This window comes from Ursus arctos, unplaced genomic scaffold (assembly GCF_023065955.2).
Source record: "Ursus arctos isolate Adak ecotype North America unplaced genomic scaffold, UrsArc2.0 scaffold_1, whole genome shotgun sequence".
Taxonomy (NCBI): domain Eukaryota; kingdom Metazoa; phylum Chordata; class Mammalia; order Carnivora; family Ursidae; genus Ursus; species Ursus arctos.
This window is the reverse complement of record NW_026622763.1, coordinates 31,015,082-31,034,700: the sequence shown is the minus strand read 5'-3', so window position 1 is coordinate 31,034,700 and position 19,619 is coordinate 31,015,082. Positions and strand designations below refer to the sequence as shown.

At 35.7% G+C, this 19,619-nt stretch overlaps 1 protein-coding gene across 8 annotated transcripts in view; it reads left to right on the top strand.

Moving 5' to 3' along the window:
- ORC4 (origin recognition complex subunit 4) overlaps positions 1-19,619 on the top strand; it is an 87,114-nt gene that overhangs the window by 37,049 nt on the left and 30,446 nt on the right. For 7 of the 8 annotated variants that reach the window (XM_026492836.4, XM_026492832.4, XM_057317505.1 and 4 more), the window contains 2 exons: positions 1,745-1,821; positions 2,408-2,498. In XM_026492836.4, coding sequence (XP_026348621.1) covers positions 1,745-1,821; positions 2,408-2,498 — 168 coding nt within the window. Of the gene's footprint in view, positions 1-1,272; positions 1,377-1,744; positions 1,822-2,407; positions 2,499-19,619 lie in introns of all 8 variants that reach the window. The other variant, XM_044381611.3, reaches the window with a different exon arrangement.

Genomic DNA, 19,619 nt, shown 5'->3' with positions numbered 1-19,619 from the left:
AATGGTTATACTAACTTGTCCTGGCATTTCTGCTTATCTGGCTAAATCAGAACTATAGTTTTTTCTAATCAAAACTAAATGTATGTTATTGGTATCCTTTCATGTAAGAAATGAAAGAAAATGTTTAACTCCTTTTCTTTTTTTTTTGGAAAGAAAATGTTTAACTCCTTTTCATGAAAAATTTTTAGCTGACATAATTTACATATCCTAGTAAAGTGTACAGATCTTCCACATACAGCTTAATTTCTGTATACGTGTATACCTATTTAACCTTCATCTCAGATCACTTTGAGATTTTTGAACCTTTCAGTGTTTACTACAGTTTCACTTCACTTTATCCCTTAGATTTTATACACAGTTATTGACTCTGTATTAGACTTTAATGAAGTTTGAAAAAGAAAAGGACTGAGGTTTATCTTTTGATTTCTAATGATCTTATCTAGGTAGTGGAATACACAATATGATTAGTATTACAATTATATATGCTTATTTAAATGTTTTATAGGTATCGGCTATTACCTGTATAATACTTATGTTACAGACGACTGCCTTATTTAATCTTGAGAACAGGCCTGCCAAGAAACTATTATTGTCTCTATTTTATAGACTAAAAATTTTAAGATTTAGATAAGGCTAACTTTAAAACCACATAATCAGTTCTTTAGGCATCACTCCTCTTCCTCTTTCCCCTTCTTATATAATGATAATTAGAGTTATTTTATCTGCAGTGAATAATTTGCTTTGCTTAGCCTATGGTATATATAAACAGAGCTCAGATTTTATCTTTTCGGTACATGAAGAATTAGTCCCATGCTGTCAGTCCGAGAGAAGCAAGTAATCTTAGAAGCTTCTTGTTTCTGATGATGGGACCAGATCTGAAATAGCCTCCAAAGGTTTTTGTCTTTGAAAGATTTCTGTATTAGCAGCAGATGCAGAAAAGGAATGCCTTTAATGGTCTTTTTAAAGAATGTGCTAGATTATCTGACATAACTCAGTCTAAGCACTTTATTCTAAGGCAAACTCAAAATTTTACAAGAATTTTTTTCTTAATTCATTCCAGTGATTCCTTATTTTATAGATACAGATGAATTTAATTTCTTCCATGTAATTAAGCGTTTCCTTATATGCCGAATTACTACTTTTTTCAGTGTGTCATTCTTTCTAATTTATTTGCACTGTTTAAGCATGGGTCATGCTTTTTAAATAGTAGCATGCTCTGCTTCTGATAGGTCCTCAGTAACTATATGGACTTTTAAACTTTTATTTTCTCAGAATCCTGACTTTTATATCAAGTGCAGATGGATAGGGCTTGGGCGAAGCCAGTTTAGATTTGTTCCATCTCTAGAGATTGAGGTATGGTTCATGAGCATTATTAGGTAAGATTACAGTATTGCATCTCTTCTGTCTTTTTTCCTTGGCTGATATGTAACATACAAAGTGAAGTATTCATTTATTCACATGCAATAAAACAACCCTCAAATTGCTGATGTGGCCAAAGTAAGTAATTCTCTTGTTGAACCTCACAAGTAAATTCTCATCCTTCCTGTGGGACTTAAGATAGGTTAAAAGAACCGTTAATTTTACAACTCATGAAACGGTACCAGAACGCGAAGACAAGTTATTTAGGGAGGGTTGGATAGATTCATTAATACCTAATTCTGACTGCTGTAAATGTATATTGTCATTCATTTTTTATTTCATATATAACATTTTCATTTATATTTATTCACTTTGTTTTTATCAGGTACAAAGAATTTTACGAGAAAGATTTTGTCATCAGAGCCCACATAGTAACTTATTTGGAGTACAAGTACAATACAAGTAAGTTTAGCTAGCCTTTTGTCTGCTGTGAACCTACTTAAAGATGCCCTTAGGTTTTGCAAAAATTATCCGTACAGATTTTATCTTGAATAAGGCTAACAAACATTTTTATAGAAATAAAAAAAAAATTCTTTTTCTGTTTTAGAAACACTGAATATTATAAAGCAAGAGCAGATATAAATATTTCCATAATGAGAAAGCTCCTTACCTTTCAGTCTTGTGTTGCTTCTTTCAACTTGTATTAGGGAGAGAATTCTGAGCTTTTTGCACCTAATACTTGACAGCCAGTTGTAGAGTAAAAGCTCCAAGATTTGCCACTGTCGTCCCTTGTCCCATACTATCATGAAGCCAAGATATTTCAGACTTACTTGGTTTCCTCTTGAGGTTTCCAGAGAATCCATATTGACCTACCCTCTCTTCCGTGTTTTTCTGTGTAGGACTATATAGAGCATAAGTCAGGTGCCCAGAAAGAGAGAAAAAGGGGATGCCTATTTTTGTGCATATTCAGATTCAACTTTTAAATAGTATTACCTAGCAAATTATTCCAGCTTCCTTTTTAAGCTTTAGCTTATTTATGTCATTTCAGACATTTAATTGAGCTGCTAAAAAGAACTGCTATCCATGGAGAAAGTAATTCTGTTCTCATTATTGGACCCCGAGGATCAGGAAAGACCATGGTAAAACTATTGATTTCTGCCATTTTCTTGTTTGTGTAGCATGTGATAATTCTTATAGACAGTACTGAAAATATTTGTTATTTTCATTATCTTGTTAATTTCCTTTTTTTTCTTTCTTTAAATCATAGAAGACATGCAAGGCCTTAAAAATTAGGGTGGTATATTTGAGTTGAGGATATCGTTTTTAACTCATTTTTCTCCTCAGTAACAAATTTTCAATTGATGCTTTTTCTGTCATGGTCTTTTGTCCGTGAAGAATTTGTGATTGTCAGTAGAAAAAACAGATTAGCATTTATTGAGCATGTTCCTTGTGTCTTTTATCTATGTTCTCTACCTTACCCTATACTTTTTATCTGTGTTATCATTTATTCTTTATACTGACCCTGCAAGGTAGGCATTGTTTGTTTATGAATTAGGTAGCTCGTCATAACATGCATTCTTTTTTCCCCTCTTGTTTTATTGTTTACTGTTTAACCTTAACTCAAGTAATTTTTTCATATGTACAGTCACATCTTCTAGAATTATTTTCTACTTTCCCTCTTTATTTGCTTAGTTACCTCAAAAAGATACTCTTGCTTTTTCCCCCTCATTTTTTCTTTTCACATTCTTTATTCAGTATATGAGATAAATTATGATTTTTATGTTAAATATATTACTATTAACTTTCAGTACTTGGGCTGCATAAAAGCTCTTTTCTGCTATATTCCATGCAATGAATTTAGATTTCTTACTAACATACTTTTTTTTATTATGTGTAGAAGTAAAATTTTGTATTAAGTTATATAAATTAGAAGTAAGATTGTTTTTAAAGCAATAAATGTTGACTGTATATTAGGTGAGGTAAGGAAATAACGACTTTACAGTTTTACTGTATCACCCAGTGGGGAGATAAATTTAGGTAATTTCCTCTTTTTTAATCTTTGAAGAATTTTTCACATTTATCATATTATAATATTTACAATAATTTTTTAGTTTTGAGTGTATTTAATGTGATTCAGTCCTTATGCTCAGTCATTTTATACAACCACTATTTCTTTATTCTTTAGTATGATTTTCCTTTGTATTTGACTTCAGTACTGTTTGGGTGGTTTTGACAGGAAAACCATGTGACTGGTATGCCTTCGAGCTATTAGAATATTTTAAATTTTTAATAATAATACTATTAACAATAGAAACACTGTGCAAAGGATATGCACAGAAAGGTCACAGAGAATTAAATACAAATCTGTCTTAAACTTTAAAGTTGTTCAGTTTTACTTATATTTAAGTAAATTAACTAAAAACATGAGCAGTTTTGTCAACTAGGTTGACAGACCTATAAAATCAATCACACTAAAATTATGAACTTACAGGAAGATAGACATGTGTTCCTGCTGGTAGTATAAATTGACGTAACTAGAATAAGAGACAGTATCTAACCACATTACAAAGTCATATGCCCTTTGACTCAGCAACAGTATTTCTAGGAATTTAACTTGTGAAATGATGTATATACAGTTATTCCTTGCAACACAATTTGTTAATAGTGAAAGATGAGAAACAACATAAATGCCCATCAACAGAGTACTGGTTAATAAATGCTAGTACATCCATCCATATAGTAGATTATTATGCATCAGTGAAAAGAAACATTTGTCTGTAGGCCAGAAAAAAAGGGATGAGGGAAAAGAAATCATATTTTTATTGGTTTGTACTGGTGTACTTCATTTTGCTTTGCTTTGTTGCACTTTGCAGATAATTGCATTTTTTTACAAGTTAAAGCTTTCTGGCAACCCTTTATTGAACAAGTATGCATGCACCATTTTTCCAACAGCATTTGTTCATTTTGTCTCTATGTCACGTTTTGGTAATTCTCAAAATATTTCAGACATTTTCATTATTATATTTGTCATGGTGATCTGTGATCAGTGATCTTTGATGTTACTATTATAATTGTTTTGGGGTGCCAGGAGCCATTCCTGTGTAAGATGGCAAACTTAATGGATAAATGTGTTGGTTCTGACTGCTCCACTCACTGGCCACTCCCCCATCTCTCTCCCTCTCCTCGGGCCCACCTATTCCCTGAGTTACAACAATACTGATACTAGACCAATTAATAACACTGTAGTGGCCCCTAGGTGTTCACATGAAAGGGAGAGTCACACATCTCTCACTTTAAATGAAAAGCTAGAAATGATTGAGTTCAGTGATGAAGGCATAACAAAAGCCAAGATACGCCGAGAGCTAGGCCTCTTACACCAAGCAGCCAAGCAGTAAAGGAAGAGTTCTTGAAGGAAATTAAAAGTGCTACTCCAGTGAACCCACCAATGATAAGAAAATGAAAGAACCTTATTGCTGATATGGAGAAAGTTTTAGTGGCCTACGCATTCCCTTAGCCTAAGCCTAATGCAGAGCAAGGCCCTGATGCTGTTCAATTCTGTGAAGGCCGAAAGAGGTGAGGAAGCTACAGAAGGAAAGTTTGAAGCTAGGAGTAGTTGGTTCATGAGATTTAAGGAAAGTAGCCGCCTCCAAAACATAAAAGTGCAAGGTGAAGCAGCAAGTGCTGATGTAGGGAAAGGGAACATATGATGAGTCATGGACACACACTCCATTTTAGAGTTCCTACTCAGAGGTGATACAGAGCACATCTCCTCACAGTTCACTGGCCAATGTGTCATATGGTCACACCGAATTTCAGGAGAGTAAAGAAGTACATTCTGCCTAGGTGACTAGAAGGAAAGTTAACCAGAAATATTTGGTGAATGTCACTGATGTCCATGACAGCTAACTTGTTTTGAGTTCATGTGTGTGTGTGTGTGTGTGTGTGTGTGTGTGTGTGTGTGTGTGTGTGTGTGATTTTTTCCCTGTCTAGATACTTACAGAATTTCTTTATCTTAGCAGTATGAAAATTTCAGACCAGTATCCACGCTTGGGTCATAAAAACTGATTTTCTGTAAACTGCCTTAATATGAATTTAGATCTTTTTTCAGGACAGGATTTTTTTTTTTCAGTATTCATTGTTTTATTATCTTTGGAAAATACATCATCATATAAATGTTTGAAAAACACTTTTAGGTAGTACTTTAATTCTTCAAGAAGCTCATAGTGATACTCTGAGAAAATGAGATCTTGAGATCAGTACATTAGACCTATTATTCCATACTAAACTATGCCTCTTGAAACAAAGTGGCATTACAACAGGGAAGTTGAATCTCAGTGATATGTACATCAAAGTGTCAAGCCTATATAACTTGAACAGCTAATGCCTGGATTTATTCTCAACTTCATCTTGGAAGTTTGTCCCTAAAAGCATGGAGAAGGTTCAGAAAAAAAGGAAATAGAGTTAGTAAACACTTACAAAGATGTTTAAATACAAATTATAACTATACCCCATTTCATTAGTAAATTGGCTAAAGTAGATCTATTTTTTACCAGGAAAATTAAGCATAAAAAGAGTTCCCATATTATAACCACCCCCCATGCACATATATACAACTTCCCCTATTATTAACATCTTCCCTTAGTATGGCACATTTGTTGAAATTGATGAATCACTATTAATATGTTACTACTAACTAATGTCCCATAGTCTTCATTAAGGTTCACTCTTTGTAATGTACAATTCTGTGGATTTTAACAAATGCATAATGTCATGTACCCACCATTACAGTGTCATACAAATAATTCTACCTACTTATGCTCCTATCCCCAACCCTTGGCAATCCCTAATCTTTTTATTGTCCCCCATATTTTTCGCTTCTCCAGAATGTCACATAGTTGGAATCATAAAATATATAGCCTTTTCAGATTGACTTCTTCCACTTAACAGTATGAGTTTAAGATTCCTCTATGTAATTTCATGGCTTGACAGTCCATTTCTTTTATTTGCTTAATAATATTACCTTGCATGAATGTGCCACTGTTTATCCATTTATCTATTAAAGGAAGTCTTGGTTCGTTCCAATTTTTGGCGGTTCTGAATAAAGCTATTATAAACACTTGTATATGTGGACAGTCTTCAGCTTAATTGGGTAAATACTTAGGAGCACCAATTGCTGGATCATTTGGTAAGACCATGGTTAGCTTCATAAGAAGCTACTAAACTGTCTTCCAAAGTAACTGTACTGTTTTGCTTTTTTTCACCAGCACTGAATAAGAGTTTCTGTTGTTATGCATCCTCATTAGCATTTGGTATTGTCATTGTTTTTAATTTTAGCTATTCTAGTAGATAGGTAGTGGTATCTTAATGCTGTTTTTATTTGCAGTCCTCTAATTATGAATGATATTAAGTATCTATCTTTTTATGTGCTTATTTTTCATCTATCTTTGGTAAGGTATTTTTATGACTGTGAATTGGGTTGATTTGTTTCTTATTAATATGTTTTAAGAGTTATTTATATATTTTGGATATGCGTCTTGCAAATACATTCTCCAAGTCTGTGGTTTGTGTTTTAGTTCTATTATTAGTTTCCTTGGCAAGCAGTTTTTCATTTTTTTAAAAGATTTTATTTATTTGAGAGAGAGCACACAGAAGTGGGGGGAGGGTGGCAGAGGGAGAGGGAGAAGCAGACCCCCTGCTGAGAAGGAAGCCCTACCTACGCAGGGGCTCAATCCCAGAACCCTGAGATCATGACCTGAGCCAAATCCATGCTCTTAATGGACTGAGCCATGCAGGCGCCCCCAGTTTTTTCATTTTAAAAAAGTTCAATTTATCAGCAGTTTCTTTCATGAATTGTGACTTTGGTGTTATATCTAAACTTCATCACTGGGACGCCTGGGTGGCTCAGTTGGTTAAGTGTCTTGCCTTTGGGTCAGGTCATGATCCCAGGGTTCTGGGATCGAGTCCTGTATCGGACTACTTGCTCAGTGGGGTTCCTGCTTCTCCCTCTGCCTGCCCCTTCCTCTACTTGTGCTCTCTGTCTTTCTCGCTTGCTCTCCCTCTGACAAATAAATTAATAAAATCTTTAAAATAAATAAATAAAACTTGATCACCAAACCCAAGCTCTTCTGGATTTTCTCCTATGTTTCCTTCTAGAAGTTTTATAGTTCCTTGTGTTTTACATTGGATTTGGTGATTGATTTTGAGTTAATTTCTTTGAAACGTGTAAGCTGTGTCTAGATTCCTTTTCTTTCTCTCTTTCTTTCTTTCTTTCTTTCTTTCTTTCTGCATATGAATATTTAAATTGTTTCAGCATTTGTTGACAAGGCTATCTTTTCTTCACTGAATTACCTTTGCTTCTTTTTCAAAGGTCAGTTAATTGTATTTGTGTCAGTCTATTTGTACCTGTATTGATTACTGTAGCTTTATTGTAGGCCTTAAAGTTGGGCAGTGTCAGTCTTCTAACTTTGTGTGCTTCTTCAATGTTGTTTTGGCTATTCTGGGTACTTTGCCTTTTTATATTAACTTTAGAATTAATATGTTAATTTCCAACTACTGGGAATTTTTTAGTTCAGTAGTTTCAGTCTATAGATCACATTAGAAAAATTGGTTTCTTAACTGTATTGAATTTTCACATTCATGAACATGGAATATCTTTCCTTTTATCTTTCTTAGGTCTTTCATTAGAGTTTTGTGGTTTTCCTTATATAAGTCTTACACATGTTTCATTAGGTTTATACCTAAGTTTTTAAATATTTTTGATTCTAATGAGAATAGCATTAAGTTTTAAATTTCAGATTCCTGGTGTTCATTGCTGATATAGAGGAAAGCAAATAACTTTTGTGTGTTATCTCGTATCCTGCAATCTTGCTATAGTTGATGATTGGTTCCAAAAATTTGTCAGTTCATGCAGATGGTCATGTCATCTGCAAATAGAATAAAGTTTTATTTCTTTCATACCTGTTTCTTTTTATACCTTTTATTTCTATCTCTTGTCTTACTGCATTTGTTATTCACAGGCTATGTTTGAGCATTGATCATAAAATTAACTGATATTATACACACGCTCTTAGTACGAATTTAGGTCTGTTTTCACTAAAGAATAATTTTATTTTTGAGTATTTCCTCTCTTTCATTTCTTCTTGTCCTTTCTTAGGATTAAAGTATCCAGTTATTAAGCCTTTGTTCTCATTTCTCTGTTATTTCTCCATGTTTCTTTCTTTTTTTCTGCTCCCTCAGCATTCTGCCATATCATCAGTGTGATTTTCTTCACCATCCGTTCAGTCGTTTGCTTCTTCTAATGTGATACTGCATTTTAGTTTCTAATAATCCTTCTTTGTCTACCTTCTTGTCATGAACTTTCTTAGTTTATTGTTTTGTGTTTATCTAAGTCTGGCTTAAATGGCTCAAAATAGTTATTTTCTAAAATACACATTTTCAGTAGTAATTAATCTTTTTCATCAGTTTATTGTTTCCTTTCTTTCGTGTTACATCATCTTTATATAAACGCCTATGTCAGTTTTTCTGTTTCTTTAGGGCTTAATAAGATGATGGCCATTAAGATGGAGTATTTATCAGTTAATAAAACAGACAGATTGTTCTTGGTATACTGACAGTTTGTCCTATTTTTGTTACATCTTAAACGAGAACCCTGTGATGGTTCTTTGAAGCCATTGACCAAGTCATGGAAATGGAGTAGCTGTATTGGTTATTCTGCTTGGTGTAACATCAAATAACCAACTAAATTTTTTTACTATATAATGTAATTTAAAATATTTGGAAAGATACTGTATTTGTGAAAAATACTGAAATTTTATAATTGGTTACTTAGGTAGTTATTTCAGTGGAATATGGAAGAATCCTGTACTTTGTATTCCATTTCAGTACTATTTGATTTATACTGACTGCTACACTCCAATATTGAGAGGTCAAAGAGCTAAGGAGCACTGTTTAACTTTTGTCACTTTTGTAATTTGTTGTGTGTCGAGTATCCTGAAACATAAAATAGAGTGTTTTAGACAAGAATTCTCGTGTAAATTTTAACATAAGAAATAGGATTACACTATATTTATAACACTATCCTTGGCCAAGTTATTTGAAGTACAAAAATTTGGAGTCTACAATTAATTGATTTGTATTAAATCAGCCTGTAACAGTTAGTGTGGCTTACTGTATTTCAAACATTTTGTTAAAAAAACAGGATGTGGTTCCAAATGACAGATTGTACCCTGGAAAATACTTTTCTATATAGAAATTACTGTAGACAAAGAAACAAGTATTTGGGAATAGTAATAGTAGATAAACATAAAAATCCCTGATTGCTGGCAGGTCTAAATGAACTATGCCAGTATGTTCGTAAAATTGTTAGCTACAAAGACTGTGGAATTGGAGTAGCTGTATTGGTTATCCTGCTTGGTGTAACATCAAATAACCAACTAAATTTTTTTACTGTATAATGTAATTTAAAATATTTGGAAAGATATTGTATTTGTGAAAAATACTGAAATTATATAATTGGTTACTTAGGTAGTTAAACACAGAGTAAGTTTTAGCCATATCCAGATTGGAACTGAAATTATCATTTGAAGACATATATGCTAATACATTAAGTTATCGTTTCAGACCATATAAACACATCATGAAAAAGTTGTGAGCTGATCTAGGCCAATCATAATAACTTGTTTGAAGTAAATTCCGTTGAAAGAGTGCTATAACCTTGTTTCGGCTCTCATTTCTTTTTTTAATCACCTGGTGCTCACAGGTGCACTCCTTAATCCCCATCACCTATTTCACCCATTGCCCCCATCCACCTCCCCTCTGGTAACATCAGTTTGTACTCTGTAGTTATGAGTCTGTTTCTTGGTTTGCCTTCTCTTACCCTTTGCTTGTTTGTTTTGTTTCCTAAATTCCACATTAGAGTAAAATTATGGTATTCATCTTTCTCTGACTGACTTATTTCACTTAGCATTATACTCTCTACCTCCATCCATGTCATTGCAAATGGCAAGGTTTCATTCTATTTTATGGCTGAATAATATTCGTGTGTTTGTGTGTGTTTGTGTGTGTGTACATACATACATACTGTATCTTCTTTATCCATTCGTCTATTGATGGACACTTGGGCTGCTTCCATAATTTGGCTGTTGTAAATAATGCTGCTATAAACATAGGGGCGCAAGTATCCCTTTGAATTAGTACAAGAGGGTTCCTTTTTCTCCACATCCTTGCCAACACCTGTTACTTCTTGTGTTTTTCATTTTAGCCATTCTGAGAGGTGTGACATGATATCTCATTGTGGTTTTAATTTGCATTTCCCTGATGATGAGTGATGTTGAGTATCTTTCATGTGTCTATTGGCCATCTGTATGTCTCCTTTGGAGAAACGTCTGTTCCTGTCTTCAGCCCATTTTTAAATCAGATTATTTGGTTTTTGGGTGTTGAATTGCATATATTTTGGATACTAACCCTTTATTAGATTGCTCATTTGCAAATATCTTCTCCCATTCAGTAGGTTGCCTTTTGGTTTTCTTCGTTGTTTCTTTCACTGTGCAGAATTTTTTATTTTGGTGTAGTCACAATAGTTTATTCTTGCTTTTGTTTCCCTCGCTTCAGGGGACCTATCTAAAAAGAAGTTACTATGGCCTGTGTCCGAGAAATTACTGCTTGTGCTCCCTTGTAGGATTTTTATGGTTTTAGGTCTCACATTTAGAACATTGATCAATTTAGAGTTTATTTTTCTGTATGAAACCAAAAAGTGTCCCAGTTTCAATCTTTTGCATATGGCTCTCCAGTTTTCCCAAGACCATTTGTTTGTTTGCCTGTTGGATATTCTTTCCTGCTTTGTTGAATATTAATTGACCATATAATTGTGGGTTCATTTCTGCGTTTTCTATTCTTTTCTGTGCATCTTATGGTCTATTTTTTTACCAGTATCATAGTGTTTTGATTAATAGAGCTTTGTAATATAACTTAAGTCTCAAATTGTGATGCTTCCAGCTTTGCTTTTCTTTTTCAAGATTGCTTTGGCTATTTGGGGTCTTTTGTGGTCTCATAGAAATTTCAGAGTTGTTTGTTCTAGCTCTGTGAAAAATGTGTTGGTATTTTAACAGGGATTGCATTAAATGTGTAGTTGCTTTGGATAGTGTAGACATTTTAGCAATATTTGTTCTTCCAGTACATCAGCATGGAATTTCTTTCCATTGCTTTGTGTTGTCTTCAATTTCCTTCATTAGTTTTTTATAGTTTTCAGAGTATAGGTCTTTCACCTCCTTAGTTTTATTTATTCCTAGATATCTTATCTTTGGTGCAATTGTAAATGGTATTGTTTTCTTAATTTCTCTTTCTATTGCTTCATTATTAGTGTATAGAAATACAACAGATTTCTGTACATTGATTTTTGTATCCTGCAACTTTATTGACTTCATTTATTAGTTTTACCAGTTTTTTGTTGCAGTCTTTTGGGTTTTTCTATATATAGTATCATATCATTTGCAAATAGTGAAAAGTTTTACTGCTTCCTCACCTATTTGGATGCCTTTTATTTTTGTTTTTTGATTGCTGTGGCTAGGACTTCAGTAGTATGTTGAATAAAAGTGGTGAGAGTGAGGGGTGACGTGTCAGTTAAGCATCTGCCTTTGGCTCAGGTCATGATCACAGGGTCCTGGGATCCAGCCCCACATGGGGCCCCTGGCTCAGTGGGGAGCCTGCTTCTCCCTCTCTCTCTGCTGCTCCCCCTGCTTGTGCTCTCTCACTCTCTCTCAAATAAATTAAATGGGTAAAATCTTTAAAAAAAAAAAAAAGTGGTGAGAGTAGACATCCTTATCTTTTTCCTCACTTTAGGGGAAAGGCTTTCAGTTTTTCCCCCATTCAGGATGGTGTTAGCTGTTGGTTTTTCAAATTTGGCCTTTATTATATTCAGGTGTATTCCCTCTAAACTTACTTTGTGGAGGGTTAGGGTTTTATCCTGAATGGATGTTGTGCTTTGTCAGAAGCGTTTTTTGCATCTACTGACATGATCATGTGGTTCTTACCCTTTTTCTTTTTTTTTTTAATGTTTTTTTTTATTATGTTAGTCCCCATACAGTACATCCCTGGTTTTTGATGTAAAGTTCGATGATTCATTAGTTGTGTAAAACACCCAGTGCACCATGCAATACATGCCCCTCCTTACTACCCATCACCAGCCTATCCCATTCCCCCACCCCCTCCCCTCTGAAGCCCTCAGTTTGTTTCTCAGAGTCCATAGTCTCTCATGCTTCATTCGCCTTTCTTTATCCCTTTCTTCCCCTACTGATCTTCCTAGTTCTTATGTTCCATAGATGAGAGAAACCATATGATAATTTTCTTTCTCTGCTTGACTTATTTCACTTAGCATTATCTCCTCCAGTGCCATCCATGTTGCAGCAAATGTTGAGAACTCGTTCTTTTTGATAGCTGAGTAATATTCCATTGTATATATGGACCACAACTTCTTAATCCAGTCATCTGTTGAAGGGCATCTCAGCTCCTTCCATGATTTAGCTATTGTGGACAATGCTGCTATGAGCATTGGGGTGCATATGGGCCTTCTCTTCACTACATCTGTATCTTTGGGGTAAATACCCAGCAGTGCAATGGCTGGGTCATAGGGTAGCTCAATTTTTAACTTATTAAGCAACCTCCACACTTTTCCAGAGTGGCTGTACCAACTTGCATTCTACCAACAATGTAGGAGGGATCCCCTTTCTCCACATCCTCTGCAGCAATTGTTGTTTCTTGCCTTGTCAATTTTTGCCATTCTAACTGGCGTAAGGTGGTATCTTAGTGTGGTTTTGATTTGAATTTCCCTGATGGCTAATGATTTTGAACATTTTTTCATGTGTCTGTTAGCCATTTGTATGTCATCATTGGAAAAGTGTCTGTTCATATCTTCTGCCCATTTTATGATTTATTTGTTTCTCGCGTATTGAGTTTGAGAAGTTCTTTGTAGATCTTGGATACCAGTCTTTTATCTGTAGTATCATTTGCAAATATATTCTCCCATTCTGTGGGCTGCCTCTTAGTTTTTTTTACTGTTTCCTTGGCTCTGCAGAAGCTTTTGATCTTGACGAAGTCCCACAAGTTCATTTTATCTTTTGTTTCTCTTGCCTTTGGAGATGTGTCATGAAAAAGTTTGCTTTGGCCGATGTCGTAGAGGTTACTGCCTGTGTTCTCCTCTAGGTTTTTGATGGATTCCTGTCTCACGTCGAGGTCTTTCATCCATTTGGAGTTTATCTTTGTGTATGGTGTGAGAGAGTGGTCAAGTTTCATTCTTTTGCATGTAGCTGTCCAATTTTCCCAGCACCATTTATTGAGGAGACTTTTTCCACCAGATGTTTTTTCCTGCTTTATCAAAGATTAGTTGCCCAAAGAGCCAAGGGTCCATTTCTGGGTTCTCTATTCTGTTCCATTGGTCTATGTGTCTGTTTTTCTGCCCATACCATGTTGTCTTTGTGATCACAGCTTTGTAGTACAGCTCGAAATCTGGCATTGTGATGCCCCCAGCTTTGTTTTTCCTTTTCAACAGTTCCTTGGAGATTCGGGGCCTTTTCTGTTTCCATACAAATTTAAGGACTATTTGTTCCAGTTCTTTGAAAAATGTCATCGGTATTTTGATCGGGATAGCATTGAAAGTGTAGATTGCTCTGGGTAGCATGGACATTTTAACTATGTTAATTCTTTCAAGAGTGATTTATAGTTTCTAGAATATAGATCCTTTACGTCTCTGGTTAATTCCAAGGTAACGTATGGTTTTTGGTGCTATTGTAAATGGGATGGATTCCCTAATTTCTCTTTCTTCAGTCTCATTATTCGTGTATAGAAATGCAACTGATTTCTTAGCATTGATTTTGTATCCCGCCACATTACTGAACTGCTCTATAACAATGCTGCTATGAACATTGGGGTGCATATGGCCCTTCTCTTCACTACATCTGTATCTTTGGGGTAAATACCCAGCAGTGCAATGGCTGGGTCATAGGGTAGCTCAATTTTTAACTTTTTAAGGGACCTCCGCACTGGTTTTGCTCTATAACTTCTAATAGTTTGGGAGTGGATTCTTTTGGGTTTTCCATATACAGTATCATGTCATCTGCGAAGAGAGACATTTTGACTTCTTCTTTGCCAATGGACTTCTAGTACTATGTTGAATTATAGTGGCGAGAGTGGGCATCCTTGTCGTGTTCCTGATCTTAAGGGAAAGGCTTCCAGCTTTTCCCCATTGAGAATGATATTTGCTGTAGGCTTTTCATAGATGGTTTTTATGAGATTGAGGAATGTACCCTCTATCCCTACACTCTGAAGGGTTTTAATCAGGAAAGGATGCTGTATTTTGTCAAATGCTTTTTCTGCATCTATTGAGAGAATCATATGATTTTTTACTTTTTCCTTCTGGGTAAAATCTAAGACACTGATTGACCTGCGAATGTTGAACCACCCTTGCATCCCAGGGATGAATCCCACTTGGTCATGATGGATAATCCTTTTAATGTACTGTTGGATTCTATTAGCCAGGATCTTGTTGAGAATTTTGGAGTCCATATTCTGATTTTGGCCGAATCTCAGCCTCTGTCTCAGAACAGAGGGATTGCGGACCATTCTCCATTGATGTTCTGGCCACTTTAACTCTGTTTCTGTTGATGCTGCTCAACCCTGCAGCATCCCGGATGTGCGCCCCACACCCGGCGTCCCAGCCCTCACTTCCAGGGCCGGCGTGTCTCTGTCCTTTGTGTTTCTAACACCACCAGCCGCCCCCCGCGTGCTCCGGAGCTCCCGGTCTCAGTCTGCTTCCAGTGAGCGCACCGGAGCTCCGTTTCAGTCTGGTCACGCTCGATCTCCGGCTCATGGTCTCAGTCTGCTTTCTTGTGGGTGCTGGTCTGCGAGTCCGCCCGCTCCCCAGTGCAGGTGGCTACCGCTTCCCAGCGCCCAAATGCAGCGGCTCCCTCCCCCTTCCGTTTATCTTCCGATATCTGTGCGCAGTTTGAAGGCTCCCCGCTTCGTACCTCAATACTCAGCGCTGGAGATGTTCATTTGTAGAGATCCCGATGTATCTTCCTGCGTCTCATGCTGATTCTGTGGATGTTCAGGCTGGTCTGGTACCTATCCGACTCGACTCAGGGGACCAGTTGAACAAGGGGTCCCCTACTCCTCCGCCATCTTAACTCCTCTCTCGGTTCTTACCCTTTTTCTTATTGATGTGTTGTATCACGTTGATTGATTTGCAGATATTGAACTACCCTTGCAACTCAGGAATAAATCCCACTTGATTATGGTGAATGGTTCTTTTTAATGTATTGTTGGATTCGGTTTGCTAGTATTTTGTTGAGGATTTTTGCATTTATGTTCATCAGAGATTTTGGCCTGTAGTTCTCCTTTTCTGTGGTGTCTATCTGGTTTTGGTATCAGGGTAATGCTGCCCTCATAGAATGAATTTGAAGTTTTCCTTCCTTTTCTATTTTTTGGAATATTTTGAGAAGCATAGATATTAACTATTCTTTAAATGTTTGATGGAATTTGCCTGAGAAGCCATCTGGTTCTGGACTTCTGTTTCTTTGGAGTGTTTTGATTACTGGTTCAGTTTTCTTGCTGGTGATTGGACTTTTCAAATTTTCTATTTCTTCCTGTTTCAGTTTTGGTAGGTTGTATGTTTCTAGGAATTTATCCGTATTTTCTAGGTTGCCCAGTGTGTTGGCATGTAGTTTTTTGTAATATTCTTCTTTAATGGCTTGTAGTTTTTGGTGTTTGTTATTTCTCTTCTGTCATTTGTGATTTTGTGTATTTGGGTCTTTTCTATTTTTTCTTGATAAGTCTGGCTAGACGTTTATCAGGTTTTTTTATTTTTTATTTTTTTTCAAAGACCCAGCTCCCGGTTTCATTGATTTGTCCTAGTGGGGTTTTTTGTTTTTTGTTTTTTGTTTTTTTTTGGTTTGTTTTATATAGCATTTATTTCTGCTCTAATCTTTATTATTTCCTTATTTCTGCTGGTTTTAGAGGTTTTTGTTCTTTTTCTAATTCCTTTAGGTATAAGGTTAGGTTTACTTGAGATTTTTCCTTGCTTCCTGAGGTAGGCCCATATTGCTATAGGCCCTCTTAAAACTGCTTTCACTGCATCCCAAAGGTTTTTAACCCTTGTGTGTTTCATATTCATTTGTTCCCATGTACTTTTTTGTGTCTTCTTTGATTTCCTCATTGACCCATTCATTGTTTAGTAGCATGTTATTTAACCTCCATGTATTTGTGGTTTTTTGAGATTTTTCCTTGGGCTGACTTCTAGTTTTGTAGTGTTGTAGTCCTAAAAGATTCATGATATGACTTTGATTTTTTTAATTTGTTGAGGCTTGTTTTGTGGCCTAATATATGATCTGTTCTGGAGAATGTTCCATGTGCTCTCAAGAAGAATGTGTATTCTACTGTTTTAGGATGGAATGTTCTGACTTAAATCCTTCTGGTCCAGTGTGTCATTCAAACCCATTGTTTTCTTGTTGGTTTTCTGTTTAGATGATTTCTCCATTGATGGAAGTGGGGTGTTAAAGTCCCCTAGTATTGTATTATTATTATTAATTCCTTTGTGTTTGTTTTTAACTGTTTTATGTATTGGTGTGCTCCCATATTGGGTGTATAAATATTTACTGTTGTTATATCTTGTTGGATTGCCCCTTTATTATTGTATAGTGTCCTTCTTAGTCTCTTGTTACAATCTTTTTTTTAAAGTTTATTTTTCCCAATAAAAGTATTGCTACTCTGGCTTTCTTTTGACATCCATTTTCATCATAAATGTTTCTCCATCCCCTCACTTTCAATCTGCAGGTATCTTTAGGTCTAAAATGAGTCTCTTGTAGGCAGCATATGGATGGGTCTTGTTTTTCTGTCTGTTATCCTAGGTCGTTTGATTGGAGCATTTAGTCCATTTGCATTCAAAGTAGTTATTGATAGATATGTATTTATTGCTATTTTATAACATTTTTTTGCTTTTTTCTGAAGATTTTCTCTTATCCTTTCTTTCTTTCATGGTTTGCTGCTTTTCTTAGTGATAGATTTGGATTTCTTTCTCTTTATTCTTTGCATATTTATTAGTGGTTTTTGATTTGTGGTTACTATTACCTTTGTATATAACATCTTCTGCATATACCAGTCTATATTAGGTTGATGGTTGTTCAAGTTTGAACCCACTCTTTACTCCTCTCCTCCCTGCATTTTAGGTTTATGGTGTCATAGTTTACATCCTTTTATTTTGTGAATTTTTTACAGGAATATTCATTTTTACTGCTTTTGTGTTCCCTACCTTTGTCCTCTAACTTTCAGTCTCTCCTTTCCACTCAAAGAGACCCTTTAATATTTCCTGCAGGGCTGGTTTAGTGGTCATAAGGTCCTTTAGTTTTTGTTTGGGAAACTCTTTATTTCTCTTTCTATTGTGAATGATAGCCCTGCTGGAAAGAGTATTCTTGGCTGTATATTTTTCCCATTCAGCACTTTGCATATAACATGACACTCCTTTCCAGCTTGGAAAGTTTCTGCTGAAAAATTCACTGATAGCTTTATGGTATTTCCTTTGTATGTGTCTTTTTTTTTTTTTTTTTTTGTCATCCTGCTTTTAATATTTTTTTATCACATTTTCTCATTTTAATTATATGTATCTTTGTGTGGATCTACTTTTGTTGATTTTGTTGGGGGTTGTTTGTGCATCCTGGATCTGGATATCTATTTCCTTCTCCAAATTTGGGACGTTTTCACCTGTTTCTTTCTTGAAATAAATTCTTTGCGTCTTTCCTCTCCTCTTCTTCTGGGACTCCTGTAATTTGAATTTACTATGTTGGATGGAGACACTGAAGTTCCCTAAGTCTATTCTCATTTTGTATAATTCTTTTTTCTTTCTTTTGTTTAGTTTGATTATTTTCCATTACTCTGTTTACTAGGTTGTTACTTTGTTCCTCTGCTTCTCCAGCCTGCTGTTCATTCCATCAAGCATGTTTCTCATTTCATTTATTGAGCCCTTTATTTCTGCCATGTTATTCATCTCTGTGTTAATAGTCTCACTGATATGCACCACTCCTCTCAAGTCCAGTGGGTTATACATATAATCATTGCTTTAGATTCTCTATCAGGTATGTTACTTACATCTGTTTCATTTTGCTCTCTGGCCATGCCTTGTCCTGTTCTTTTATTTGGGACAAATTCCTCTGTCTTCTCATTTTGTCTGTGTCTCTGTATCTGTTTCTGTGTGTTAGGAAAGTCAACTGCATCTCATGTTTTTGAGGGCAATAACTTTTTAAAAAATTATTTATTTAAATTTTCTGTAACAGACAGTGTATTACTAGTTTCAGAGGTAGAATTCAGTATTTCATCAGTTGCATAAAACACCCAGTGCTCATTACTTCAGGTGCCCTCCTTAATGCCCATCAGGCAGTTGCCCCATCCCCCCAACCACCTCCCCTCCAGCAACCCTCAGTTTGTTCCCTATAGTTAAAAGTCTCTTGTGGTTTCCCTCACTCTCTGTCTTCCTCTTATTTTATTTTTCCTGCCCCTGTGTTCACTTTTTTAGTTTCTTAAATTCCACATATGAATGAACTCATATGGCATTTGTCTTTGTCTGACTGACTTATTTCACTTAGCATAATACCCTCCAGTTCCATCGACGTCATTGCAAATGGCAAGATTTCATTCTTTTTGATGGCTGAATAATATTCTTTTGTGTGTGTGTGTGTGTGAGCGCGCGTGCATACACATACATATATACACACGACATCTTCTTTATCCATTCATCTGTCGGCTGACATCTGGGCTTTTTCCATGTTTTGGCAACTGTAGACATTGCTGCTATAAACAGGGTACATATACCCTTTGAATAAATATGTTTGTATCTTTTGGGTAAATATGTAGTAATGCAATTGCTGGGTTGTAGGGTAGCTCTATTTTCAACTTTTTGAGGAACCTCCATACTGTTTTCCAGAGCGGCTGCACCAGTTTGCATTCCCAACAGCAGTGTAAGAGGGTTCCCCTTCTCCACATCCTTGCCAATATCTGTTGTTTCCTGAGTTGTGCATTTTAACCATTGTGACTGATGTGAGGTGGTATCTCAGTGTGGTTTTGATTTGTATTTCCCTGATGGAGGGCAATGGTTTTATGAATAAGAGATTCTGTAGTGCCCTGCCGTGTAGTATCTCCTCTTCTCCAGGGCCTGACACATCCAGGAATGTCTCTGGTTTGTGTCATATGTACTCTGCTATTGTGTTGTCCTGGCTGCTTTATCC